The following is a 25651-nucleotide window of genomic DNA, read 5'->3' as shown; positions in this document are numbered from 1 at the left end:
TCAGGGTCAAAAAATATAAATGATGGGGCAACAAACTGTCGGCGAAGACATGCTCTCTGGGCTCATCTTCACACAAAACCCAAACCCCGCTTAACCCCGAACCCTGAAATTCGAGGTTCTACATATGTAGCCCCAAAGACCCAGCTCCCCTTTCGAATGACCAATGAAATCATGTTCTGTAAACAAAAGCTGGGCGTATGACAGTTGGTGGCAACTGTCAAAGGTACCTCGACAGCTCGAGACTTGCGCTTAGTATTGTTCACACCTCGACTGGTGCTGCTTACCTAGTCGGAAAGTCGGTTCATTGTATCGCGACTGTTTCTTGTCAAGTGTCGTCAGTCATTACCATAATGCTTTCAATCGCGGTATTCTCTGCCTATCATCTTTTCTCTTCACCGGTCATCTGCAATCATTTCCCTCGATCTTGAGGACTGAGAGGGACCACGTTCGAGTGTTTTCCTCAAAGCCAAGACACCGGTAGTCCATCTCGCTTTCACATCTCGGACATCCTACCCGGATTACTTACGCTTCCCCTCAAGATGCCTCCCAACGCGCCCGCGCGGGGTTCTGACAGTTGTGGTAGCCTGAACAGACCACCCAGAACTCGGAGACTATCAGTAGAGCAAGCCAGCGAGAGCACGCCGTTGTTGGCTGCTGGAGACATCGCCCCAACCGCCGACTCCGAAATTTCCGAGGCTACTACGCTTATAAACGAGCCATCGAGTAGCAGTGAAGTCGACCCAGACGATAAGCCTCTCCCCGTGGCTCAAATTGTTGTTTTATGCTACGCTCGATGGATCGAGCCCGTGGCCTTCTTCTCCATCTTCCCGTACATCAACAAGATGGCGCAAGAGAACGGCAACCTGGCAGACGCCGACGTCGGTTTCTATAGCGGCCTGATAGAGTCTTTGTTTTCCTTAACGCAGATGGCCGTCATGATCTTGTGGGGAAAGGCCGCGGATCGGTTTGGGAGGAAGCCGGTGCTGGTGATTTCTCTGATGGGTGTCACTCTTGCGACAGCCATGTTTGGCATGGCCAAGACCATTTCGCAGATGATCTTGTTTCGTTGTCTGGCGGGTGTCTTTGCGGGGACTATTGTGACCATTCGGACCATGATTTCGGAGCACAGCACCACCAAAACACAGGCACGCGCATTCAGTTGGTTTGCCTTTACCGGAAACCTGGGGATTCTTTTTGGTCCGCTCATAGGGGGCGCGTTGGCGGATCCTGCTGAACAGTACCCGGGGCTCTTTGGAAACATACAGTTCTTCAAAGACTATCCTTATGCATTGCCTAGTTTTGCTGTGGGCGGCATCGGCGTTACTGCGGTATTGGTTACTGCTTTCCTTGCTGAGGAGACACTCGAGAACAAAGTATTTGGCGGCGGCCGCGATGCTGAGTCTGGTGCGCCGGCCAAACCTGCGCCCATGACTACTTGGGATCTTCTGAAGTCGCCAGGTGTACCCATTGTTCTCTACACATATGGCCATATCATGTTGCTCGCGTATTCGTTTACCGCGATCTTGCCCGTCTTTTGGTTCACACGCATTGACCTCGGCGGCCTTGGGTTCACGCCTTTGCAGATCTCACTCCTGATGGGTCTCAACGGCCTGGCACAGGCGATTTGGATCCTGCTCGTCTTTCCTCCCCTACAGCACCGCATTGGCACCAATGGCGTCCTGCGAGTGTGCGCAATCGCGTATCCGTTCTTCTTTGCCATATGCCCCTTCTTCAGCCTCCTCTTGCGAAACGGTGGCTCGACGGGTGAGACCATCTTCTGGTTCATTATGCCGGCTCTGTTGTGTCTCGGATGCGGCGTTAGCATGTCCTTCACAGCTATCCAGCTCGCCCTGAACGATACCTCGCCCAGCCCTGTAACTCTCGGGACGCTAAACGCGTTGGCTCTATCGTTGGTCAGTGGCGTGCGATCCTTCTCGCCGGCGTTGTTCGCTAGTCTCTTCGCTATCAGCGTTCGTACGCAGTGGCTGTGGGGTTATGCTATCTGGGTCTTGATGGTGCTGCTGGCGTTGGGATACACTGTTATCAGCAGATATATGCCGGATCCTGATGAGCTGAGGAGGCAAAGAGAGAGACGGGATCTGGATGAGGATGGTTTGTTAAGCGTTGGAGGCTTGACCGGAGTCACGATAGCTGGTGCAGAGGCTCATACTGAATAAAGACATTATGTTGCTTCTCCAAATCCAACCAAGGATAATCACGGGTCAGAAGGCAAGGAAGGAAAGCTTGAAGTGTTGTAAACCTTGAATTCCCCTATGGACATGTGAAAATAAATCAGGTTGTGAGCACATTTACACAATCGTTCTAGACTTTTAAAGCGCCTGGTTTCTCAACACCTCAGTATCATCGTGGCATACCGAAAAGTCTCATTCAGGTTGATCTATCCCCACGCTAATCAACCAATCGCATCCGGAGCCTTAAGGACCTACACTCAACGCCCAGAAAATCACATGAATAGCCAAACTAGCGTCGAGATCATGAATACTGTATGGTGAATCTTTTAGCGGTAGCATCGGTTGCAGTGAGGTCAGGGGCATACTGACTGTGCAGATTCTTCGTGCATTTACTGTGGACGCACCGCGGGCGATCACGTCACAGGGGTCCGTCTTGCAGTGCAGTGGTATTGGGCAGTACTTAGTGTATGAACCAAGCGCCCAATCTAACATAGTGTAGAGGCAGTGTAGCCGGCTGTCCGACGTCATAGTTCCCCTCTCCAACTAAGCCATCCCACCATCAGCATCCAGTTCATCCAGTCTAATGTCTCACCCGATTCGCAAAACGCGTAGGTTGTAGGTAGCGTGCAGTCGAGAACCCGATGGATTATACGAGAACCTCTGGCAGGGCTGGACTCACCCTCACCATGGAGCATGGACCGAGTTATTATCTCGGGCCCTTCTCGCTTCCTTTTTCTTGAGCTTGCTCTCGACGCACAACACTACTAGTATACAAACACGGCCCTCTCTTACCAATTCCAGAGATTAGTGAAGACTACGACGAGAGACCATTTCAAACTTGGCGAGGTATTCAACATTAAGCCGATAGATCTGTCACCAGTACGTTCGTTTCAATTACCTTGTCTGTCACAAGAACATTGACACCAACACATTTGCCAGTGTACGCCGACAAAGTACACCGTCACAGAAAACGTCTCTATCTAGAGCCTCCTGTCAATGGCTCCACGATCGTCCGGAGGAAAGTCACCACGATCGTTCCTGCGTCTGAGCAGCAAGCGGCAGTTATCGAAAAACCGGCTAAACCGGCTCATTCGCCCCCGGTGCATGTGCTCGAGCCCGCACCGCCGCCATCACCGCCGATGTTCTGCCCAGACCCTCATTCACCAGTCGCAAATGTTCCAACTCACCCGGGACCACCTCACCACGCCCCTCCCGTCTACGCTCCGATGCCCGCCCATCCTCATCACAATCATGAAGATCACAACCGCGAACATCACAACCTCAAACATCATGTCCATGAACATACCCGACGGGAGACAGAAATAGACGTTGGACGCACATACACTCACACAAACACACCTCCGCCACGGGTACCGGTTCTAAACGACGACGTGCACGCCGACATCATAGACGTCATCGCCGTCGACGTCGAAGAGAAGAAAAAGAAAAAGAAAAAGAGGTCTAAATCGCGGCACGCTGAACGCAGCCGCAGCCGCAGCCGCAGCCGAGAACGCGAAGTCGTCATCGAGCGAGAGGTGCGGGTTCCCGTACCCGTTCCCGTGCGCGTGCCCGTCCCAGTGCCAGTACCGGTGAGGGAGGAGCTGGAGACGTATCGGTACGTAGAGGGCCCCAAGCAGCCGAAGAGGCACTCCGAATCACTACCTCCGAGAAGGATGAGGAGCCCGCCGCCACCAAGACTGCCTTACCCGTGGGAGCAGGACAGGGACATATGCTCAGCGAGGTCGAAGTCGGCAGTCAGACATAGGAGTCCGTCGACGACGAGCTTAGAAAGGGAGATGGATAGGATTAATATCACGATTGAGGAGAGGAGGAAGGCGACGTTCGACAGGGACAGGGACAGGGATAGGAGCTGGGAGAGAGGGTCGTACTACCGCTGATGGTGCGGGGCTATTCAATGGCGTTCTTGCTGCCCTTTGCACTCTTTCATTTCTGTTGCTTCTTTGTTTGGGATGGTGCTTGGAGCTTGGAGTTTGCTACCTCTACCTTTGGGTTGAGGTGATTGGAGAAATGAATTAGCGAGGGCGCCACTTTCACGATGGTTTGATGAATTTATGTTGCGCAGCGATATCCATGTAGTGTAGCTAAGTTGATGATGTTGATGATCACGATATATATGACCATGACATTCTTCATTTACTGCAGGTTGAAGTGTTGGTACGTCAACATGCCAATACCTGACAGTTCCTTCTGTACAGTTAGTTTATAAGGAGTCTTTCATCCCTTCTCGGTTGTCACACATAAAAGAGCGCCTTCCTATCCCCCCACGTGTAGCTTAACTTCTTCCACTGCTTCATTTTTCAGCTCTTCCTACCTCTACTTTCGTCAGATCTTTTGGTGCGTCCGCGCTCAATCTACCTGTTGTGACAAGTAAATGGCCTGGTCATACTTCTTAGCTCGGTGATCATATACTTACTCACTGCTTAGCTCTTAGAAGACCTCTGTGTTCTTTCTCTAAACACCCACATACAATACACAACACATGCTTCGATTATAGTCTACATCATCTTATTTCGTCGGGACTTGAGAGGATGAAAAGATGGTGGTCAAATCGCGGTTCGGCGGGCTTGCATTTCATTATGGTGATTTGATAGTCAACTTCTACATCTGGTCTAGCGCCAAAGCACATGTTCTGTGAGTGGTTACCAATTATCAAAACCAAGCTTTTTTCCTTTCTTTTTTTTATTTCTTTTTCGTTTCTTTTTCTATTTCCTTCTATCTTTTTACATTTCCTCTCCTCCTCCCTTACTTCTTTTACATAGGCTGATGCCCCCTTTTTGCGCTCGGATTTGACCAACACCAATGATTTGAAAGAGAGTTGGTTATAAGGCAAAGAATCTAGTAGGTTTTCACAGTGGATTCCCTTGACAACGCCGCTGTATACCTAAATCTCTTTACACCATGGCTACGCACCAATTGATATTTCACTGTTAGATGGGCACCAAATTTAGGATCTTGTATTCAGCAGTGTCTTTCGTTTCTTCTTCAATCAGGAAAAAACATCAATCGCCTATCATTCCTTGTTTAAAAGACCAAAGACCGGAGACCGGAAACCGGATATTAAACGCACGTGCCTCGCACTTAAGCAGCCTTTAATTTGGGAACCATCCATTTGTTTCGGGAGGGTTGGTTGGACCACCGTACGGAAGACCCTGATCCTCGAATCTCCTCGTATTCATACTGTTTGGCATTGTGTGTTGTTTCTCGTTTGTTTGCAAAAGAGAGACACCAAAAAGGAAAACCATGGGACCCTTCCTCGCAGCCGCCCCCCCACTCTCCCTCCTGTTGCAGTTGAACACCAGAAACAAATGCTTTTACTTCCTTCTTGCTTTCTCTGACCTTCCTCTCCACTTCCCGGACCGCGCGGTACAATGCGTGATTGACTTTCCTTTTTCCAGCCTGCCGTTCCAGGTTTCCTGGGTGCTTTTTTTTTTGTTTTGTTTTGATCTAGTCCGAACAGTTTGATGGAGTTTCAGGGGCTTCTGGTCTGTCACGAAACGAGTTCCAGCCAATGGGCGGGCGAGAAAAGGTCGTTTCTCTGCGGGCGGAAAGAAACGGACAATTGAACGGGAGGTTTGGCAGTGTACATAGATGACTTGCATGCAGATATCAATATTCCTTGCGTAGTGTAGACACGAGAGGTCCGTATCTCCAACTTGCTGAAAGGGGTCCCATTCGGTTCCTGAATGATAAAGTCTGGCCCACCTATTTGGGAGTTACATTGGTTCCATTTGGTTATGGACGACCAAGCTCACGAAGCCACCGGCGTCTGCGCCAGAGAACGTGGGTCCCAAATGGTACGCTGAGTGGCAGTACGGCCTATCTTTTATCATATACTGATACCACGCAGTGTATGTGCAAAAAAGGGGTGATAATCTGCATATCCTGGCGCAGAGTCGTAACATGTGGAAAAGGGAATTCTGCCTGCAGCGTGGTTGACTTGCTTTTTAGTTTCCCGATCGATGACTGTCTATCTGTGTCGAACTCTGCCATCAGTCACCACAAATTCTGACCTCGGCAAGTCTCTTTGATGAGAAAGAAAGGAGATTTTGCCTCCAGCAGCCGCGAATTTCTAACGGCTGCCTCTATCAGGCCTATCAAAAGGCCCAAAACAGCCTTCACCTATCATTGCCCTGTCTTCACAATGTCTCTTGTTTGGCGTTCGTTCTTGCGCCTAACCACGACTGGGAGATTGACATGGATGTTCTGATTAGCTACCGAGGTACCTGAGCTTTAAAGGCCAGCACCGGTAGGAGAACGTGCCCTTTTGCTGGTTTGGACACAAGGGTCAGAGCTGGTTACCGCGTGTATATATCGCTCTTGGATATTTATGCTCGATATGTAAAGTGAAGCAACATCTGATAATATTGCGCACGTGGTCAGCTCATGACCAAAGGACATGGGAGCTGCGTTGGAAGTATCATGCAAATGGCCGGTAGAAGAAAACTGGCAGGTAGCAGCCAGTCTATCCCACGGTACCAACCGTTGTCCTAAAGGAATGAGCTAAAGAAGGTGGGACGAAACGGTCGGGGGTCATTGTCGCGCTTCAATCTTGATATTCCCGTCGCTTAAGCGACTTCATAATGTTTGCTGTTGACAGTGGCGGAGCCATATGGTCGGAGAATACATACTGTCTTGGGGGAAGATCTGCTGACGAGGTGGACAATGCCTCGTCAACAGGCTGCCCCGCGAAGAAGATGAGTGCCCCTCACGTCAGGTCCAGGGGCTATTGGTATGCTGGTAAGGAGGATTGGCCTTTGGGAGGAGGGGGGAGGGGGACTGGGTAGTTCATCTTAGTGTACACTAGTCGCCGATACTGTTTAACCTGCACATAACGATCAAGGGTGTTTCTGGTGTTTTGATCGTTATGCCCAGAGTATCGTTAATGTAAGGTAGGCTAGTTTGGGCTTCTAGACTAATCAGAAGGCCGTGGATAGCTGGAAGGACCCACTCCTTGCCGTTACAAGCTGTAACGGCCTGTCACTAGACGTCTCAGAACTGAACCAAACCCCCCAAGTATAACGATTTTAGTGTGGCTCGCCGTCAAAATCTGATCGAAATCGTAATGCGAAGGTTGATCGTTACTCCCATACAAATCTGCACCGTTACCGTGATCTTGAGCGTTATAACCAGAATATCGTTATGTGGCTGATCGTTATGTGCAGGTCGAACAGTACTGATTTTAGGGCCGAAGGCATCCAGAAACAGATGGAACCGGAGCGGGAGTGAGGATCCGTCTGTCTCGACCAAGGCGCCTGTTTCGTCTGAGCTTGAGGTATTCCCGTCTCAGGTAGATATGGCAACCGAGACTGTGTGAAGCCGCAGTGCATGCTCAGAAGGACTTGATGAAAAGTTACTGTAAGAGCCATCCATAATGGTAGCGTGGGCGTATTTGCGCGTGCTAGAAATACACCTGTCCTGTGTTCCTGCAGTAATGTCAAGTTCGTGCATGCAGACACTGGAGTTTGCATCGATCCCGGTGCGGCTGGAGGCGGGGCCGCGGGACGGTGGCGTTGGGATGACACAGATGCTTTTAGCATCACTCCAGTCTTTGCGTCGCGAGCTGCTTGTATTCCACATCTGAAGCCTTCCGCTGTATATCCAAAAGGAATTCGTTGGAAACGAGCACAAATACTTACCAGCATGAGAAGAAGTTCCGCAAATCGTGTTGTTGAGCGTGAAATGAGATGCTGCCGTTCGCAGTCGGGTGAAATCACCAAAGCAACTTCCTAACCTCCAACAGGTCAGTGGCGTCGATTGCCATGGCGGCATGGGCCCTTGAGCTGTGACCCTAATCCCTGCAGTTAATTTCATGAGGGATGGTGGGATGGTAGCCACCACTGCCGAGCGAGTATCCTGTTAACTCTGAGCATCTCATTCACCCTGTCATATCTCGGCTTCAAAGAGCTCTGACACCGGGGCTACGATGGATCGTGTTAGCGAGAATCCTTGGAGCCCTGGCGCTGCCTCATGCACGAAAGGACACCAAAAGTGTAGCGACCCCAGCCAGTGTCATGAGCACCTGCTGTCCTTGACCAGCCCTTCCTGGTTTGATTGAACAACGCCGGCGGCACATGTGGATGGATGCGGACTGGCGCGGACGTTGCGGATCCAATACAGTTACATTCACGGGGCAGTTCGCGGGGACAGGCTTTGTCGACGAGCACGACGGGGGAATTAAACTTGGCCCAAAGTTGGCCGCTGTCCGGATCCCGGAGGACATAGCGCCAGAGTATCAGTCAGTCGATTGCGATCTCTCAAATCTCAGGGATTAGGGGGGTTGTTACCTCGAACAAAGGATTGGACATTGACAAAGAGACGACTCAGCAAGAGTGCCCATTGGACGACTGAGAGGGGAAGTGAAGCAAAGGCCAAAGATGTATGGTACTGGAGAGGGGGGAGAGCAAGCAGCTGGAAGGGAAAAAAAAAAAAAAAAAAAAAAAAAAAAAAATCGAACTGGTCCCTGGCGTCTCCCAATCTGTCTGGCGGGCACTCTTTGCCAACTTCCCATCTTATTCTATCCCATCCCATTGTTCAGTATCATCCGAGCCATCCCAACCGGCTGGGTCTACCCGCTGCTTGTTCCGGTGTCTGGATCCATCATTTGACACTTTCCATCTTTCATTCTTCATCCTCTCACTACTCCCGCTTCTCGTCCCGTTTCGGCTCTGACCCCCCAAATGTCGCGACTCATACCTACACTGTAGGGTAGGTTCGAAACAAGGACACAGAAACCCTCACTCAGCATTCTACGTTCCGCGATACACAAAGGATTCCGTGGAAAGGCGTATCTCGGTTGTCACCTCAAACAGCCTGCTCTTTCATCACGGTCCAACGCAGCCACACAGGCCCATCTGCATCCAACTTAAGCAGGCATATCCAACAGCGCCATTTACGCTGTCGATTCCCTTCATACACACGGGTGTATATTCCACTTTGCTCCGCATCGCAATAAGAGGTCAACACTTAATATTGAACCACCCGTGAAAGACCACCACGGTGAATTAATATATGCGACGTTAATCAGGGTCTCCGGGGCACTTCGAAACTTTGGCGAGTTATCCTGCGTTACTAAGCTCTGACCCCTTCCGCAGGTCCCTTCACAGGTCGCCTTTTCTCACACCCGGACTCCCTTAATTGGCCGCCAAGTCCCGGACTCCAGGCGCTGTCCTCCTCTTTCTCAGTCTGTGCCGGGTTGTGGTACCTAGGTTCCATCCCCCCTCTCCAGGGGCGCTTTTGTCGCATTACGGACCACGGGCATGTCGCAGCTTGCTCACCCGGCCGATGCTGGCCCGTCAAACCAACATTATGACGGGAGAGCTTTTACCACCGTACCACCATCACCCAAAAGTGCGCTGCCAATAACACCCTCATCGACGAGGTATGTATGTCATCCTGTTTCTGCGTTTGGCTTTGCTTCAGGTCATTTCTCGTTTTGCGCCTCTAATTTCCCCAAGTGAGTGTTGAGTTGAGATTGTTTTCGGGCGGGCGTGGGTTTGTTGGTGTTGCCCATTGGATCGGACTTCAACACTGGGTGGTTGTGCTGTCGGGACCCGTGCCGCTTGAAGACTTGGGGCATTGGATGGATACTGGAGACGGGCAGGAACGGTAATTCGCAAGAGGTTGAGATTCAGACGGACGATCCCAAGAGTAATTCTCGACTGTCCAGCGGCGCACAACCGACACCGGACAAACCGCCGCCAGCCGACCTGCCTCCCCCAGCTTGTTCTACTGTCTTCACTGCCGTGTTACTGTTAGAAAGTTACTGCTGCCGTGTCCACGATACTGACCCAATCGATCTGTCACATCAGGTTCCCACAGAAACCTGTTCCAAGCCCGTTGCAACGAAGTATTGCTGCCTCTCCCCCGACGAGTCCCGGCCCAACGCAATCCGACTTCCCGCCGACGTTTTACAACCCTTTCGCAGCGGCCGCGATTCCACGGATAGTAACCACGACTGCTCCCGATCACCCCTCGCCGACTGCCTTCTTCGATAGCGAATCTTCGGGCAGAGATACTCCAGAGGAAACAAGGCCAGGGTGTGTAGACCCCAACTTATGCGTGCTGTCTTTCGCCGCAGGCTCCTGAAGGCAACAACGAGCCCCAAACACCATGCTAACTTACGCATGTTATATATCAGACCAGAATCGTCGTTCAGCCCGAAATCCTCGAATGTTCGCAATAACTCGATCACGGGACTGATTCAGCAGCCTTCCCCAGGCTCCTCTTCCGGCCAAGCTTCTGCCATGGCAGGTCCATCGGCAGTGCGGGCTGACCTTGTCAGGAGTACCCCGCGAAACTCCTCCATGGACTCAGCGATATCAGCAATATCATCGAGCTCGAATACAACCACAAAAGCGTCCCAAGAAAACAACACGGGGACGACAGAGATTGCCAACTTAATCAAGACCGCCGGAAGTCCAGAGGCAGTCATCCAATACTTGCTGAAAGAGAAGCAATCCCAATCGCAGCAGAACGCGCAACTGTGGCGACTAGTTGACAAGCAGAGAGCTATGATCTTGGGCCTTAATAAGGATCTCGAACGGGCTTTGAAAGACAAGGAAAAATACAGGAAGAAACTAAAAGAGCTCCTGAGCGATCCAGACGGACCGTCAGTACCGGCGGTAGCAAATGCCAAAGCTCAAGAACTAAACAGGACCTCAACCGCCTCCGACTTCTCAACCCAGGAGCAGGTGCTGGAAGTCCCAGATTCGCCTGGCCAAGGCTCAACCAACTTGAGGCAATCATCCGTTGATATGTCAGTGGCGCCTTACCCTGTGACTCCTCCTGCTGGCCAACTACCTTCTCACGGTTCCCCGTCCGCCGTGGGTGAGATGCTGGACCCTTCTCATACGATGCCAAGACCGAGCGAACACGCGGTAGATCATTACGATCATGACGCGTTAGAATGGGAACGCGAGAAGGCCAGAAGGCAAGCGGGCGAGGCCGAGGAACAAGCTGCCGGGCTTCATATCAACCCGAACCTACCACCGTCAAGAAGTTTGCCGAGCAAGCCTCCCCGGATGCCGCTACCTGCGACGCCTACAGAGCCGCCCTTGTCCAAGCGTATCGAGCTTCCTGTACAGGGCCAACTACCCCCTCCAACATCACCACCTTTGCGTAAACCACCACCCGCGCCTCTTCAGCTTAAGGATAGTGCCCTACACAGCAAAAGGGTACCACAACCCGAGGCAGACAGCGAATCTGAGTATGAAGACGACCCCAAGGCCGATCAACATAGTCTCGAAGAACGAAGAGGCCGTCGAAGAACACGAGAGGAGGATGAACGCGATCGTGAAATTATGGCCAGGAAAGAAGCAGAATTACGAAGCCTCTCGAAAAAGAGCAAAAAAAGTGCCAGTAGGGCCGCAAACGAAGAAGTGCCGCCGCCGCCTCCGGCCGAAATGCCATCCAACCCCCGATTTCTCGAGGTGAAGATGAGTCCCCCTCCTCAGGAGACTGTCTCGTCACTCGTCGGGGTTCTCAATGGATCCAATCAGCGGGATGCATCCTATGCAATGCCGCTTTTGAGCCCTGGCCTTCCCTCTAGCCCACGCCCGATGCCGATGGGAGTTAGCTCACCATCACTCTCGCCTAGGGGCATGAACTTTATGGGAGCACCGTTGTCTCCACGACCACCGCGAGCGCCAATTCCTCTGCCTCCAAACACGCCTCTGCACATCTCTGCTCCGCCGGCGATGCCACTACCTTCTCCTCGACCCATGCATATGGTCAAGGAAACAGACAGCATGTCTTCCACCTCCAGCCCCACCAAAAGCACTTACGAGAGCCCGACAGAAAGGACTAGGATATATAGGGGCTTCATGACGGAGGAATACCCTGACCTTTTGCTTCCACCAAACGCTCTTCCATCCATCGATATCAAAGTTGCGTCTTCTCGCATGAAGCCCTCCAGGGCTAGCTTATTATCCATGACACAGCTCGAAGAAGACCCGGTTTTTACCCTGGCTGTGTTCTCTAGAGCCGACGGTGGTGAGCTATGGAGGGTCGAAAAGGACTCTGCTTCCTTGGCAAAGCTCGACTCGAGGCTTAAGCTGTGTCCCACGTTCACTGCGAAAACTCCGGACAGGTCTTTGTTTAGTGGACATGCTCCTGCAAAGCTGGACGCCCGTCGGATTGCTCTTGATCAGTACCTGGAAGAGCTGTTAAATACTCCTCTCGATCACTCTACGGCGCTGGAACTGTGCAAGTATCTGTCCACGCATACTCTACCGCCAAATGCCGACGAGACTGGATCTTCGACTGGCTATGAAAATCCAGAAGCAGTACTAACAGGCCCTGGCGGAAGACCTTTCCGCAAGGGTTATCTCACGAAGCGCGGCAAGAACTTTGGCGGCTGGAAGGCCAGGTACTTCATCCTAGATAGCCCCCATCTCAAGTATTACGAGACACCAGGTGGCGCCCATCTGGGGACTATCAAGCTACAGAAGGCACAAATTATGACGCAGGTTGGCAAACAAGGTCATCATGGCGCTGAAGATCCTCCTGCCCGTGGACCTGGGATGGAAAACCCCGACAATCAGTACCGCCATGCTTTCGTGATCAAAGAACCCAAGAAGAAAGACCCAACTAGCGTCACTACACATGTGTTGTGTGCCGAGAGTGACAGGGAAAGGGATGAGTGGGTATCAGCATTGTTGCGCTGGATCGACTACACCGATGATGAAAAGGATGAACGCTCGAAAAAAAACCAAACCCACGACAGGCATGATTCTAATACCTCGGAACGGGCCAATGGCGGTCATAATAAGAAGAAGCAACATGCTGAGGCTCTGGGCAGGAGTTACGATACCACAAAGCAACGTGACTTGCCACAAGGCGTCTCATCATATCAGCCGGCTGCTGCTCAGGGACACGCCGCGCCATCTCAAGCTGGCTTTACAATTTCAGCACCTCGCGATCCCCAGGTCATTTCGAATTCCGAGGCTTGGGGCACCAAGCTAGGCATCGTTCCCGCCGCGCCACCCTCAGTACCGCCCGTTGTGGAAAAGGCCCCGAGACCGCGGAGAAGTATCTTTGGTTGGGGCGATAGCAAAGAGAAGGCCGGAAAGTCTGTCGATTCACACCATACGCTTTCCGGTGAAAATGGCCATGCGGGTGCCGGCATCAACAGCCACGGTCCGGTCAGACCTGTGTTTGGTGCGCCCTTGGCTGAAGCAGTTAGGTACAATGCACCAGCCGACGTTAGGGTCCCGTTGCCGGCTGTTGTCTATCGCTGTATTCAGTACTTGGATGCGAAGGATGCCATCAACGAAGAGGGTATCTTTAGGTTGAGCGGTTCCAACGTTGTCATCAAGCAGCTGAAAGAACGGTTCAACAACGAGGGCGACATCAACCTGGTTGACGATGGGCAGTATCACGATATCCATGCTGTTGCATCCTTGCTCAAGGCTTATCTACGCGAATTGCCCACGACCATACTGACACGGGATCTTCATCCCGAGTTCCAGTCCGTTACTGAAAAGCTCCCAGATCAAGCCCAGAGGATCGCAGCTCTTTCGGTGCTCGTAGAACGACTCCCACAAGCCAATGGTACCCTTCTCAGGTACCTGATTGCTTTCCTGGTCAAGATCATCAATCATGCAGACTCGAACAAAATGACCGTACGCAACGTTGCCATTGTGTTCTCGCCTACACTCAACATTCCAGCTCCTGTTTTCGCACTTTTCCTCCAGAATTACGAAGCGATTTTTGGCATTGACCCCGGCGAATATGAGCTTCCCACAACGGACTCTGATAGCGTCCACGGCAGCACTCACGAACGCACTGGATCGCATCCATCGGACACTCGATCGTCAACTCATAGTGGCTCGCCATATGGGCAACGGCCTATGAAGCCTGTGATTGAGGGCCAAGTGAGCCGCAACACACCAACGCCACCACTTTCTATGAGCATGCAACATATGGCTCAGATGAACGCTGCGCAAATGCACTCGCGAAGTACTCCCACACCTCCTCTTCAAAGGCCCGCCTATGATGACATTGCGTTATACTCTGCGCAATCAGGATTGAGGCCTAGTACAGGTTTCGAAAGATCTCACGACTTCCATCCGTCTGCCCCCTCGTATGAGCAGTATTCGATGAAGGACCGACGCAAGAGCAGCATGCCCAACCTTCACCCTTCGGGAATAAGAGGCCATATGAGGGACGATAATCGGTTCTAACCACTTCAATCTGTACTTCTTCTATCGAACATCTTGACGGAAACTGTCGGCGCTGAGGATCACTTATTTTGGCGCCTTTTCTTGGATATCTCTACCAGATCCTCTTTGAGATGTTACAACACATGTTGTATAGCATTTTTGTGCCATTATTCTTCATCTCAACCTTTTTTTTTTTTTTTTTTTTTTTTCCGCAACTAACATAAGATACCAATGCATTCCAATATCCATTAGCTTCTTTTCTTCCTCTTCTATCTTCTTCTTCCCGTCTCAATCGGGGTCACCTAGACTAGATGGCGGCTGTTGTCAAGCATTAGACCGTCTGTTCAACTTTGATCGCAAATCACAACCCTCAAGACGTTATGTATCATATTAGCAACACCGTTTACGCTACTTGGAAATATGGCTACAGTGAGAGAAAACATTGATCTGCTTGAATAATATGTAGAGATAGTATGAAGTCGAGTTCTTGACGAGTTAATGACAAGTATTGTCTTCGATGGAAAATATTTGGAGAGTTTCGGCAGGCGCAAAGCTGATACTGATGCAGTGATGTTCATGCTCAAGGAAAATGGAAAGCCTGTGTGACGAACCTCGCTCTTGTGAGTTTTAAGTCTCGACTGGCTGATCCAGACCCATACGGAAATCGTGATATGTAACACCCGATCAGGGACAAAAGCACAGACCACGTGAGCAGACATGCGACCTAGTGCGCTTAGTGTCAGATAAAACTTACCGATTCTCCGACTTTTCCACCTGGACAGCCAACAGCGTCATCGGCAGATCGGACGAAGAAGGCCCGTCATCACCGACGTCAATTCATCAGATGCCGTTAGGCCATCACAACCATGGATATCGATCCCAAGCTTCGCAGTTCTGGCAACCACGCGGCCCATGGAGCTCCGACACCGACTGTTCCAAATAAGGCTTCAATGACGACATCGTCGATAGACGCGGCCGCCCAGAACGCGTTGAGTAATACCAAGGGTGGCCGTGGTATTAATGCACCAAGTCCCCGCAACAACCAAAATGAACAACAGCTACATTCACAATATCATCCCAACTCCCAAGCCCACATGCCATCCGGTCAACCAGACCACAGCTCCCAACTTCAATCTGCTACTGGAAGTCAGACGAACTCCCCGGTGCAGTCTCAGTTCCAGTATCAGTCGCAGTCGCACTCGTCGGCACAACCTCATAATATCCGACCGCAGTTACAGACACCGCACAGGCAACCAGGCTTGAAAAGATCCGCACCATCGCAAGCGACTGCTCATAACCCTCTGCCCTTCTCTTCTTTCCCGCCGCAATCGCCCACCTCGTCCGTCGGCTACAGTCCCAACTCTTCCGCTGCCGCTGGCACTGCCACAGCCAATGATACGCCTGCTAATGTCCCATCACCCAGTGCTGATGGCGGAGGCAAAGATCCCAACGGGGAACCCAAAAAGCCTCGGGCTTGCGAGAGTTGCCGTAGCCTCAAGGTTCGATGTGAGCCAGACCCCGCAAATCCGAACGGGGACTGCAAACGATGCGCCAAAGCAAAGCGTCCTTGTATCGTGACGGAACCCTCGCGCAAGCGTCAGAAAAAGGCAGACAATCGGGTGGCGGAGCTAGAGAAGAAAATCGATGCTCTGACAGCGACCTTACAAAACGTGCGCGGTGGCACGAATCCCCTGTCCATGGTATCTCCATCTGCCTCCTCAGCAACTACTGGGCCCGATGCGCAAGCGGTGCCCAGGTATACAACAGCGACTTCTTATGACCCCAATGAGAATGGATCTGGAAGGGGGGTGTTAGGTCAACCGCTTTCCGCAACAAGGGATTGGCCTATCACACCAAGAGAACAGCCTACGTCGGGACGCCAACCGACACCGTCACGAGCCTGGACTGCCTATGACAAAATGGATCGCGATAACGACCCTTACACAACGCCGAATATGGCCCCTGGGGGGCAGAAAAGGAAGCATACTGATGATAGGGAGCGAGCTAGTCAGGATCCGCGAGATGATTTCTCGGTACCACGACCGCCAATAAGACACCCTGATATTGTAGACCGAAACATAATCAGCATGGCTCAGGCCGCTGCGTTCTTCGAGCGTTACAATGAGCACATGGTTCCGCATCTACCAGGCGTCGTTTTCTCCACCGACATGACGGTAGATAAGCTCAGGAGAACACAACCGATCCTGTTCCACGCGATTATGGCTGCTGCCGCGGGGGAAATACCCTCGGTACAGAAGATTCTCACGAATGAATTAATGAAACGCTTTGCGGAGGAGGTCATGGTGACAGGAACCAAAAGTCTTGAGCTCGTCCAGGCAATCCAGGTGGCTACCATATGGTACTGGCCGCCCGAACGCTTTGAGGAGCTCAAGTTCTACCAGTTACTTCACATCGCCGCCGTCATGGCCATCGATCTCGGCCTTGGAAGGAAAAGGCAGCCAAGGGGCGGACTAAGGAATGGCATGCCCTCCACCTTACGTGACAAAATCATGTACAGACCACCTCCTCCAGATCCCACATCAATCGAATCCAGACGGGCGTGGTTGACGTGTTATTTTCTCGCCACAAATACTTCCATGGCACTTCACCGACCGAATCTCATCCGATGGTCCTGGTTCATGGAAGAAAGTGTCAAAATACTGGAGACATCGCCTGAAGCAGCACCAACGGACAAGTATCTTTGTCATTTAATTTGGACGCATAGACTAGCAGAAGAAGTTGGCATCAATTTCTTTGATGATCATAATTCAGGCTCCAGCATCAGGATTCTGAGAACACAGCATCTACTCAGCTACTTTGAGCACAAGCTGAATGAGTACCAGAAGTCACTCCCAGACGAAATGCGCCAGCCGTCGCTCATGTTAAGCTTTTACGTCCTTGATTTGTACATGCACGAGATCGTCTGGCAAAACGAGAGCCCCGATGACGGCAAAGGGCCCGCCACGTTGATTGATGGTCAAACGGCTTGGCTAGACGGTAACTTGACGCCTGCCCACGTCAAAGCGCTGAGCGCAACTCTGGAGGCAATCAAGCACATCTTCGATGTGTTTCTCACCATGGAGGTCCATAGCATACGCTGTCTGCCTGCCTTCAGCTTTGTACGCATCGCCTACGCCGTGGTAATCTTGATCAGAATCTATTTGTCTGTGATTTCGCCCAAGACCGAGCTCGGAAAGGTGATGAGAAAAGAGGACGTGGAGGTGGAGAAATGGATCGAGAAGCTTCTAGAGAAGTTCAAAGCCACCATGGCGGACGACAAGAACAGGACAGCTGCCAAATTCTTCTTTGTTCTCGGGATGCTTAGACAGTGGTTTCAAGCGCAGAAGCAGCCTGCCTGGCCAAAAGGTTCAAGCATCCCCCGTGCTGAGGCTGGTCCTTCCGGAGCGGGCTCAGCAATGGGTACCTTGTCGACAGAGTCGTCTAGTACGCCTCCATTTGCTAGCAATCAAATATCACGAAAAGATAATGCTGCCGACAAGGACCGCACTCCCGCCGCTGGGTCGATACGATCAAATCAAATATACAAGCAACAACAGCAACAGCAACAGCAACCGAATGCATCTGATTATCCAACCACAGCAGACACGCCACTTCATCTCCTCTCCGAGGTCGCGACACACGAATCATCGTCCGTCCCGACCCCCAGCTCCGGTCCTCCTCCTCCCGGAAAATTCACCGTATCAGCAGGTCCATCATCTAGCCAACACAACGCCCACATGCCCAACAACGCGAACATTATCCTCTCTGCCCCAATCAGCGCAGCATCCAGTGGGGCTGCTGTGGATTGGAATCTCCGATCACAGCCGCAGCCTGCCCAACAGCCACCATGTTTGTCGAACACCAATTCCTCCGCACCCATTCCAGATATGAACCAGCAGCAGCCCTCAACAGGGCCTCTTGACCCCCTCCCCTGGCTCAGCCAAGCGTTCATCCCCGAATTTGAACCCGCCAATTTTGGCGATGGGTTCGAGCAGGCCATGGACTTGACGCTCGGCGGGCTGGCGGGCGATGACTTTAATATCATGGCGCTGGGTATGGGCTTGGGTATGGGAGTAGGCATGGACTTGGGTGGAGGCGGGGGCTTCGACGGCGGTCTAGGGGCTGGATTTGGAGGTCAAGGTGCTGCTGCTGGGTTAGGGGGAGCGAGATCGGCGTATGATTACGGGCAAGGCTGGTATGGGGCGGGACAGCAGCAGCATCAAGGGCAGCAGCAGCAGAATGGGAACCAAGGAGGATCAGGAGGTGGTAGTAGTGGCGGAGGGGGAGGACATGGGCAGCAGCAGCAGCAACAGCATGCTGTTCATGGCGGACATGGTGGGCATCATGCTGGGGGGATGAATCCAATATGGGGTATCACTGATGGAACAAAACCATGGTGACATTTCTGGACTTGTTTGACTCAAAGAAAGGCCGTGGTGTTCCCAACAGAAGCCCAGCAAGCACTGTTTCCCCGAGCGTATCTCTGTGTCGAAGATTGAAATCAGTTGGATAAACAAAATCAAGCATGTACACATGGCATGAGTAATGGTTAATGAATAATAGGTTGAAAATTTTGGGGGGGGGGTGTGTGGGATTTCCGATGAATGACACGGATTATGATGACAGAAGAAAGAAGAGGTGGAAGGTGGCACATGGTTATGATTACAGCTGTGGGTAGGATAAAAGATCACCATGGGTTTAATCAACGCGGTCCCATCCCACACTCTCTTTGTTTATGTGCTTGAGATGTACGCAGTGTTACCTTCTTGCTCGTATGGAGGAGAAAAGGCTCAGACTTGGAAGCCACTTGACTGCTCTAGTCACACTCACTATATGGCTTACTAGACGGTGGCGACAGTAGGTATCTACCTAGCTTACATGGCGAGGTTCCATCATAAGAAATCATCTGCGAAACCAGATCTCCACGCACGTGAATCTACGGGAGCGAAGGGCAGGTATCTCAGTAATATCGTAAACATACCGTCGAATCTGACGAAGCAAAATACGTCCTTTGTGAAATCAGAAACCATAACCTACTTACTACTTATCATATCGATTACTGTACTCAAAATCGACAACAACATACAACATCAACAACGTACCTAGTCAAACTCAATATCATTACCACAAAAACAACCAACTCACCTCGAAACCCGCAACATCGGGTCTCAGACGCATACACACACAAAAACAGAAGCAGCTGGTTTATCTATCTGGGCTCGAAACGCCTCACGTCCAGGCGAACAGCCCAGCAGACACCCATAAGACAACAAAGAAGAAAAAAAAAAAAAGAAAAAAAAAGAAGAGAGAAAGAGAGATACATTAGCCAAGTACTGTATACACGGCCGCCCGACCCGCACGTCAAAACCTCTTTATATCTGCATTTCATTCGAGCCGTTCGTTCATCCTTTATGCTCCATATGCGGAGAGAGTCTTGCCTGCCGTGGAATCGCGGCTTATTCCTAGTGACGGGATGGAGATTGAGATTGGAGCTCTCATTGTAGGGAGAGAAATCAAAAGGACTGTTTACAGCAAATTGGCTGTAAAGAGTTGAGTGTTGAACCAAGGTTGGTCGCTGGAAAGGGAGAGAAGAGGAGACTAGACGTAGAGTGGCAAATACTTCGAGGTACCTAGGTGGATGCAATGATGAAGCACTCTGGCTGTACCTACTAGACAGTTAAGCTTGCATTTACTTGCTCTCTACTGCCGAGGTTTCCTTGAAAATTCACAGCACGTGGCCGTGGGTGTATGTCTATGCCGTGCGTCTGCATGCCTAGTATCGCGATGCGATTTCGCAGCGTCGGTGCCGGCTGGTGGAAGCCTATGAACGAGGACGTGGGTAAGCAGAAGCATGTGATTGTCTTCTGAGGGCCTTGGGTCATAACAAAGCCCCGATATGTGAACGGTTCAGTGTGTTACGACAGGAAGCAGAAGGTATTGAAATATGTATTGTATTGGGTAATCTATTTGACGATTACCGTAACCACCAAGCCTTCCCATAACCATTGCCCATATGCTTGAATGTTCCTGCCACTCCTCCCAATCTGTGTGTATCGTCCTCAAACATGCCAACCTTGTGAAGCAACCGATACCATAAAAACCGATACCCGATTCATACGAAACATGAAAGAGAAAAAAGCGAGTTCGTCTCAACCTGATGAAACTGGATGGTGTGGTCATTTCCTCATCTCGGATCGCTCGCCTGCTTCGCCTTAGAACGACCGGCGTATGTACCTTTGCCGGTAAACAAATAAAACAACAACGATGCAATAGTAAGTTCCATAGGTGCAGTTCCCCTATTGAAAATGAACCTTTGCCATAGTTTATGTCCGGTTTTGTTTTCTTCAAGGCCTGCCGCGACAGGAGAACCTAGCCCTTCCCTAAACTCCGGTGCATGAGGGCGGAGAAAACTGATGCTCCAGTCCCAGAAAGAAAAAGCAGATATGTCATGTTGTAAAAACCAATGTAAAAGAAAACAACGTCAAGCCAGTGATTGAGGGACCGCGCTCAGTCCATGTAAAAGTCGCCCTTCAGAATGCGCTCCTGGAAGGGATCGGGCTTTTGTGGGACAGGTCGTGCCTTCGGCGCCTGGGCGGGAGGCGCCGGCATTTCGGAGACAGATTTGGTCCTGTCATGTTGAGGGGTCGAGACTGGCGGAGATGGGCGCCTAAAGCCGGCGCCAGGAGGCGAGCCACTGAGGCCCGAGGTAAAGGAGATTGAGTGCCGTTGACCAGAGACGGTGCTCTCAGCACGAGATCGAAGTTGCTCGGACCAGTTGAAGCCTTGCTCTGAACGAGGAGATAACACATCAGAAGGGGTCTTGAGTGGAGTAGCAATGTTTGGCTGGGAAGGCGTCTTTCCCCATATGTAGTTACCAGTGCCCGGGGACGAGACAGGCGGTGGAGTAGGAGGAGGGCCACGAAGGAAAGTGCTATCATTGCGGGTTGGTGGGGACGGCCTACCATTTGTCCCAGGGCTTACACCACCCCAAGGACCTCGGGCACCTAGGCTCATGCGGCGGCCGAAGGGAACGGCTGGAGCGGTGCGGGCTGAATCATCTTCATCAATGGCGTTCTCTTCAGCCAGTTCCGAGTTGTTGGTGGAGAGGCTGGCACGACGCATAAAGGAAGCCGACGGCGATGTTCCGGACAGGCCGAGGGTGGTGATGGAGAGTCTCCGACGTTGCTCGTTGATGGCGGCAGATGTTCCGGGGAAGTTAGGTGGCTGGCCCTGTGTGATGGAGTTGCTTCGGAAGAGGCTTGCCAAAGCGGCAGATGAAGCAGTCACAGAACCCCGTCTCTGTTGGCGCGCCATATCGTTGTTGGTCTGATTCGAATTGCTGTTGTCGGAAGACATGGTGAAAGAGGCGGACAGGTGGCGGCGAGGTGAAGGGGCAATATGTAGGTTCTGGGAAGGGTCTGTTCTGGTCCAAGCTTTGTTGACGGTCGTATTGGAACAGTTCGTGGAGATGCGGTAACGGTTTCGAAGGTGAGGGAAGGGTGGTGTGGTAGTTGTTTTCGTGAAAGACGAGCTCGTATGTTTGCAAGTGGCAGTGGTTCGAGTTGCGTGCGACCCGATGCAGTCGGTGTTGTAGAGGTGAAACGCAGCCGTTAGGGGGTAAACGTCAAGTCGGGCGGGGCCGAGATGACGACTGAGGGTGTGCGAGGGGAGGTTATAGACGGCAGGAATGATGTGATGTTATCGGATTGCTCCAGATTGCGCACTCTAACTGCACCTGAGGCAAGGAACGACTGGGTAATGCCGTGCAATGGAATTGACTGATGGCCAAACAGCAAAAACGATCGACACTCGCAATATCTCCCGTCTCGGTTGACTAGAGCAAGCTATCCGGGACCAAGTAGTCGGACGGGCTCTATCTTGTCTCACCAACTCCTTTGTTCCCCGTTAAGCAGAAGATAGAATGGTGGGCAAATGTCCGCTTCAAGTTGCACCTTCGTGCTTCTTTCTGTTACGAGTGGCTCTGAAAGGTATCGGTACTTGGAGCTTCAGAGGAAACAGATGATGATTGAGGAATTGGGGATGAGGTGCCACGAGGAAAACTGGAGGCAAGAGGAGCGGGGATACCTAATGTACACTTTCCTTGGTCTATCAAAGAGGGGAGACAAAGCCCCCAAGAACCCCTACGGCCAAGCTAGAGGGTATGTACCCTCAAGGGGCGCATCACACCTTAAATCAGACGCGAAGGTTCCGTACCGTCAAGCTGAGCATGGCCGTGAGCTATTGACCGAATATCCCTTTAACGGTGAAAATTTATCCTTTTTTGCCAAGACCAGCGATACCTGCAGTACTTAGTGACTTCCTTGACGCAGCCAAGCAACGCTAGTCACCCTGTCCATGCAACAGATTGCCGATGTCAAAAGTGTCGTTTTTGCTAGTAAAATCAGCGATTTTGCATAGCATGTTAAGGTAAAGAGACAGACTTACCAGACTGCACAGGTGAACTCCAACATCGCCAGATCTTTTGCCGTAGTATTGAGGCTTTTGAGATCGATATTCCAAAATAAATATTTCACTAATTTTAAACTCGTCACCCAGTAAGGCGCCCGCCCAGCCGGTGCCAGCCCAGCCCGTGCCAGCCCACCCTCCAGCCCACCCTTCAGCAGGCATTAACCCCGCAGATCGCTTACCCTTACGTATCCTCCCTCTCCCCAGCAAACTAGAGCTAAATACCGATAATAATAAAGGTAACTTTATACCCGACTCTAAAAACGACTGTAATAACAAGGACTATAATAAAGGATACCCTAAACCGCCAGACGACGAACTCCCAGTTATCCCTAAGTTTGACCGATAGGACCGGCGTTATATTTATCTATTAATAGGTAAGCTTCCCAATAATATACCCAACAATTTGACCGCCGCCGTCGACTACGAACCTACAGAGCGTCGGGTCGGTTTTATCAACTTTTAATATTTCCCCTTCAATACAGTCCGGGGTAATAGCAGTACGTTCACACACCAAATTACTCATCCCCCTTCTATCATTACTATATTATTAGCCTTCTATTAATACTTCCCCTCCTATATAGTAGAATAGTAGGTATAATAGACTAACCTTCGTAAAATCTTATTACTAAGTAAGAATAACTCTTACTCTCGTAAAACGCGTTAGGTGCCCACTTACGCTGCGGAGCTGTACGTACTATTCACCATTTTACTATATATTAGCCTCTATGCAAAAGCGAACCTCCCTTCGTATTAGTAGGAGAAAGAGGGGCACCCGAATTACCTAGTCTATAATTAAATACCTTTTTTCTAATTCAAAATACTTCTAAAGCGCTTTTGCGTGTAGGATCCTATTTAAAATGATCTTACTCTCTAGGATAGAGTATATAATTTCGACAGATATATTTAGAGAATCTATTTTAAACTGCGGACCCCGCTACAATACGTCGCTGTTAATAAGAAAATAGTAAAATATATTAGTAAAAGTATAGTAATGGTCTATATCCCTAATAAACCAATACCACAGGGTATTAAAGTTTAGGTTACTACGGCTGGCGGTTACTTCTTTAACTGGAGGTAGTATAATAATACGGTTAGCGTTATCAATTTGAATAAGTATATATAGTATCCCCTACTAAAATTTATTTAATAATTAATTAATTAAATATTAATAATAGGGTGAATTAATACTGATTTAAGTAATAGTAATAGAGCTAGTAATTAGATTACCCTACCTACCTTACTAGTCTGTTTATTATATATTTACTAATAACCTTTTTACTATTCTCGCTCTCGTACGCTACCTTCGTACTAAAAATATCGCAATTACTAGTATAATACACTCCAACCGCACAATACTACAATTTATTAAATTTTGAGAAGTCGATAATAAAAAAGAGAAAGTACCCTTTAGGGTACTATATCGGGCGGTATTAAATGTACCGGTTCCCAATTCTAAAAAGGGTGAATATCCTCTGCCAAATAAGGATTGGGAGACCGGGGCAATATACCTCTATATAAAAAATCGCCAAATAGTAAACTTCTTATCTATATAGTATACTGGGGATAAAATACATAAGTATACTCACTGCTACCGCCCTACGTATAAGGGAATTATAAAAGACCACTTTAGTAATAAAGGTTATAAAATAATTTAAATACTACTAATTATATAGATATATAATAACTATATAAATAGGGTAAATATAGGTAACTAATTATACGCGTATAACACGTACAGCCATCGTTACTACCGTAGATTATTTATAGTATTGTTTACTAATTTCTATCTGGGTATATTGCTTGTATTGGATCTCTTAGTAAATACTATACTAATAATATATCACTATCATCAGAAGTTATCGCAGCCAACCTCTTTCTCAATTAGTGAGAAAAGCCATTTGGTACTCCCTTCAACTAGAAGTAATAGACTATATATATAAACTTTCAAAACTAACTAATCAATGAAATCTAGGCATTCTATAGTAAACTCGCTACCTAATACTATATTTTACTTCAACGATCCCTAATATTAAATACTAGGAGAATCGCTGCAAATGAATATATAAGAACGAAATTTTCAAAATGAACTAATTATATAATATATTCGTCAGTTCGATACAGAGTTTCAACTACCTTCAGAACCAATAGCTCCCCTACCAAGTAAAACACATAAATTTTAATGAAGTTAGGGTATAGTATGTATAATATCGCAATTTATAAGCGAGAGCAATACTGGGAGGCCCACATTCGTTAACGATATTAGGAATAGCCTCACTTGGTTTAAATTATATTGGTCAATCCAATCTCTGATCTCTCTACCTAGCTTGCAGCATCCCCTACAATGTCAGAAAGTATTATATATACTAGCAAAATTGATGTATCTACATAGGCACAAATGTAAAGGTAGATCAAAGGAGGCCAACTGATTGGCCACTTCCTAGCTTGGCAAAAAAGGATAAATTTTCACCGTTAAAGGGATGGGGATGACTGTGCGTCTGAAAGCCAATCGGCGCTCATCGGGCCAGTATCACTGTGAGCTCTAGCCGTATTATTGTAGTAGCCGGTGCAACTGTAATAGAAAAATGTTAGTGCACAGCTGCCGATCAGTTCTGTCTGAGCTTTCCAACCATGATCAGTCTGTTTGTTCACCACTATTGGAGTGACAGGAGAGGCAGAAGCACGCGAGGCCCCAAAGGATGGCCTCAATGAATCGGCTCGACGCTGTTGAAGTGGAGAAGCACCTGCATTTCGTTATCCAATCAAAGATGCATGTGTCTCGTCCTCGACTGAGGGTCCTTTCCTACTTTG

The 25651-nt window shown here is 49.9% G+C and overlaps 5 protein-coding genes across 5 annotated transcripts; 3 read left to right on the top strand and 2 right to left on the bottom strand.

Annotated features, from left to right (window-relative positions):
• Window positions 1–539: 539 nt before the first annotated feature.
• Window positions 540–4317, top strand: NEUTE1DRAFT_150535 (uncharacterized protein; the record flags this gene model as incomplete). Its single annotated transcript, XM_009858470.1, has 2 exons — window positions 540–2112; window positions 3132–4317. 2 exons carry the CDS (start codon window positions 540–542, stop codon window positions 4088–4090), a joined length of 2532 nt encoding a protein of 843 aa, XP_009856772.1.
• A 5152-nt stretch (window positions 4318–9469) lies between these two features.
• Window positions 9470–14395, top strand: NEUTE1DRAFT_150534 (uncharacterized protein; the record flags this gene model as incomplete). The annotated part of the gene is made up of 3 exons (XM_009858469.1): window positions 9470–9591; window positions 10022–10249; window positions 10351–14395. 3 exons carry the CDS (start codon window positions 9470–9472, stop codon window positions 14393–14395), a joined length of 4395 nt encoding a protein of 1464 aa, XP_009856771.1.
• Window positions 14396–15240: 845 nt separating this feature from the next.
• On the top strand, window positions 15241–18774 carry NEUTE1DRAFT_126529 (uncharacterized protein; the record flags this gene model as incomplete). The annotated part of the gene is made up of 1 exon (XM_009858468.1): window positions 15241–18774. One exon carries the CDS (start codon window positions 15241–15243, stop codon window positions 18772–18774), a length of 3534 nt encoding a protein of 1177 aa, XP_009856770.1.
• A 1528-nt stretch (window positions 18775–20302) lies between these two features.
• Window positions 20303–21818, bottom strand: NEUTE1DRAFT_119092 (uncharacterized protein; the record flags this gene model as incomplete). Its single annotated transcript, XM_009858467.1, has 2 exons — window positions 20303–21162; window positions 21337–21818. The coding sequence occupies 2 exons, from the start codon at window positions 21728–21730 to the stop codon at window positions 20882–20884; spliced, it is 675 nt and encodes a 224-aa protein (XP_009856769.1).
• Window positions 21819–22748: 930 nt separating this feature from the next.
• Window positions 22749–24585, bottom strand: NEUTE1DRAFT_114998 (uncharacterized protein; the record flags this gene model as incomplete). The annotated part of the gene is made up of 11 exons (XM_009858466.1): window positions 22749–22766; window positions 22820–23057; window positions 23239–23263; window positions 23451–23461; window positions 23520–23537; window positions 23625–23629; window positions 23711–23713; window positions 24080–24088; window positions 24352–24353; window positions 24430–24439; window positions 24580–24585. The coding sequence occupies 11 exons, from the start codon at window positions 24583–24585 to the stop codon at window positions 22749–22751; spliced, it is 345 nt and encodes a 114-aa protein (XP_009856768.1).
• Window positions 24586–25651: the final 1066 nt, after the last annotated feature.

The sequence above is a fragment of the Neurospora tetrasperma genome (assembly GCF_000213175.1).
Source record: "Neurospora tetrasperma FGSC 2508 unplaced genomic scaffold NEUTE1scaffold_81, whole genome shotgun sequence".
NCBI lineage: Eukaryota > Fungi > Ascomycota > Sordariomycetes > Sordariales > Sordariaceae > Neurospora > Neurospora tetrasperma.
The sequence above is the reverse complement of the archived record's forward strand: the minus strand, read 5'-3'. Positions and strand labels throughout refer to the sequence as shown.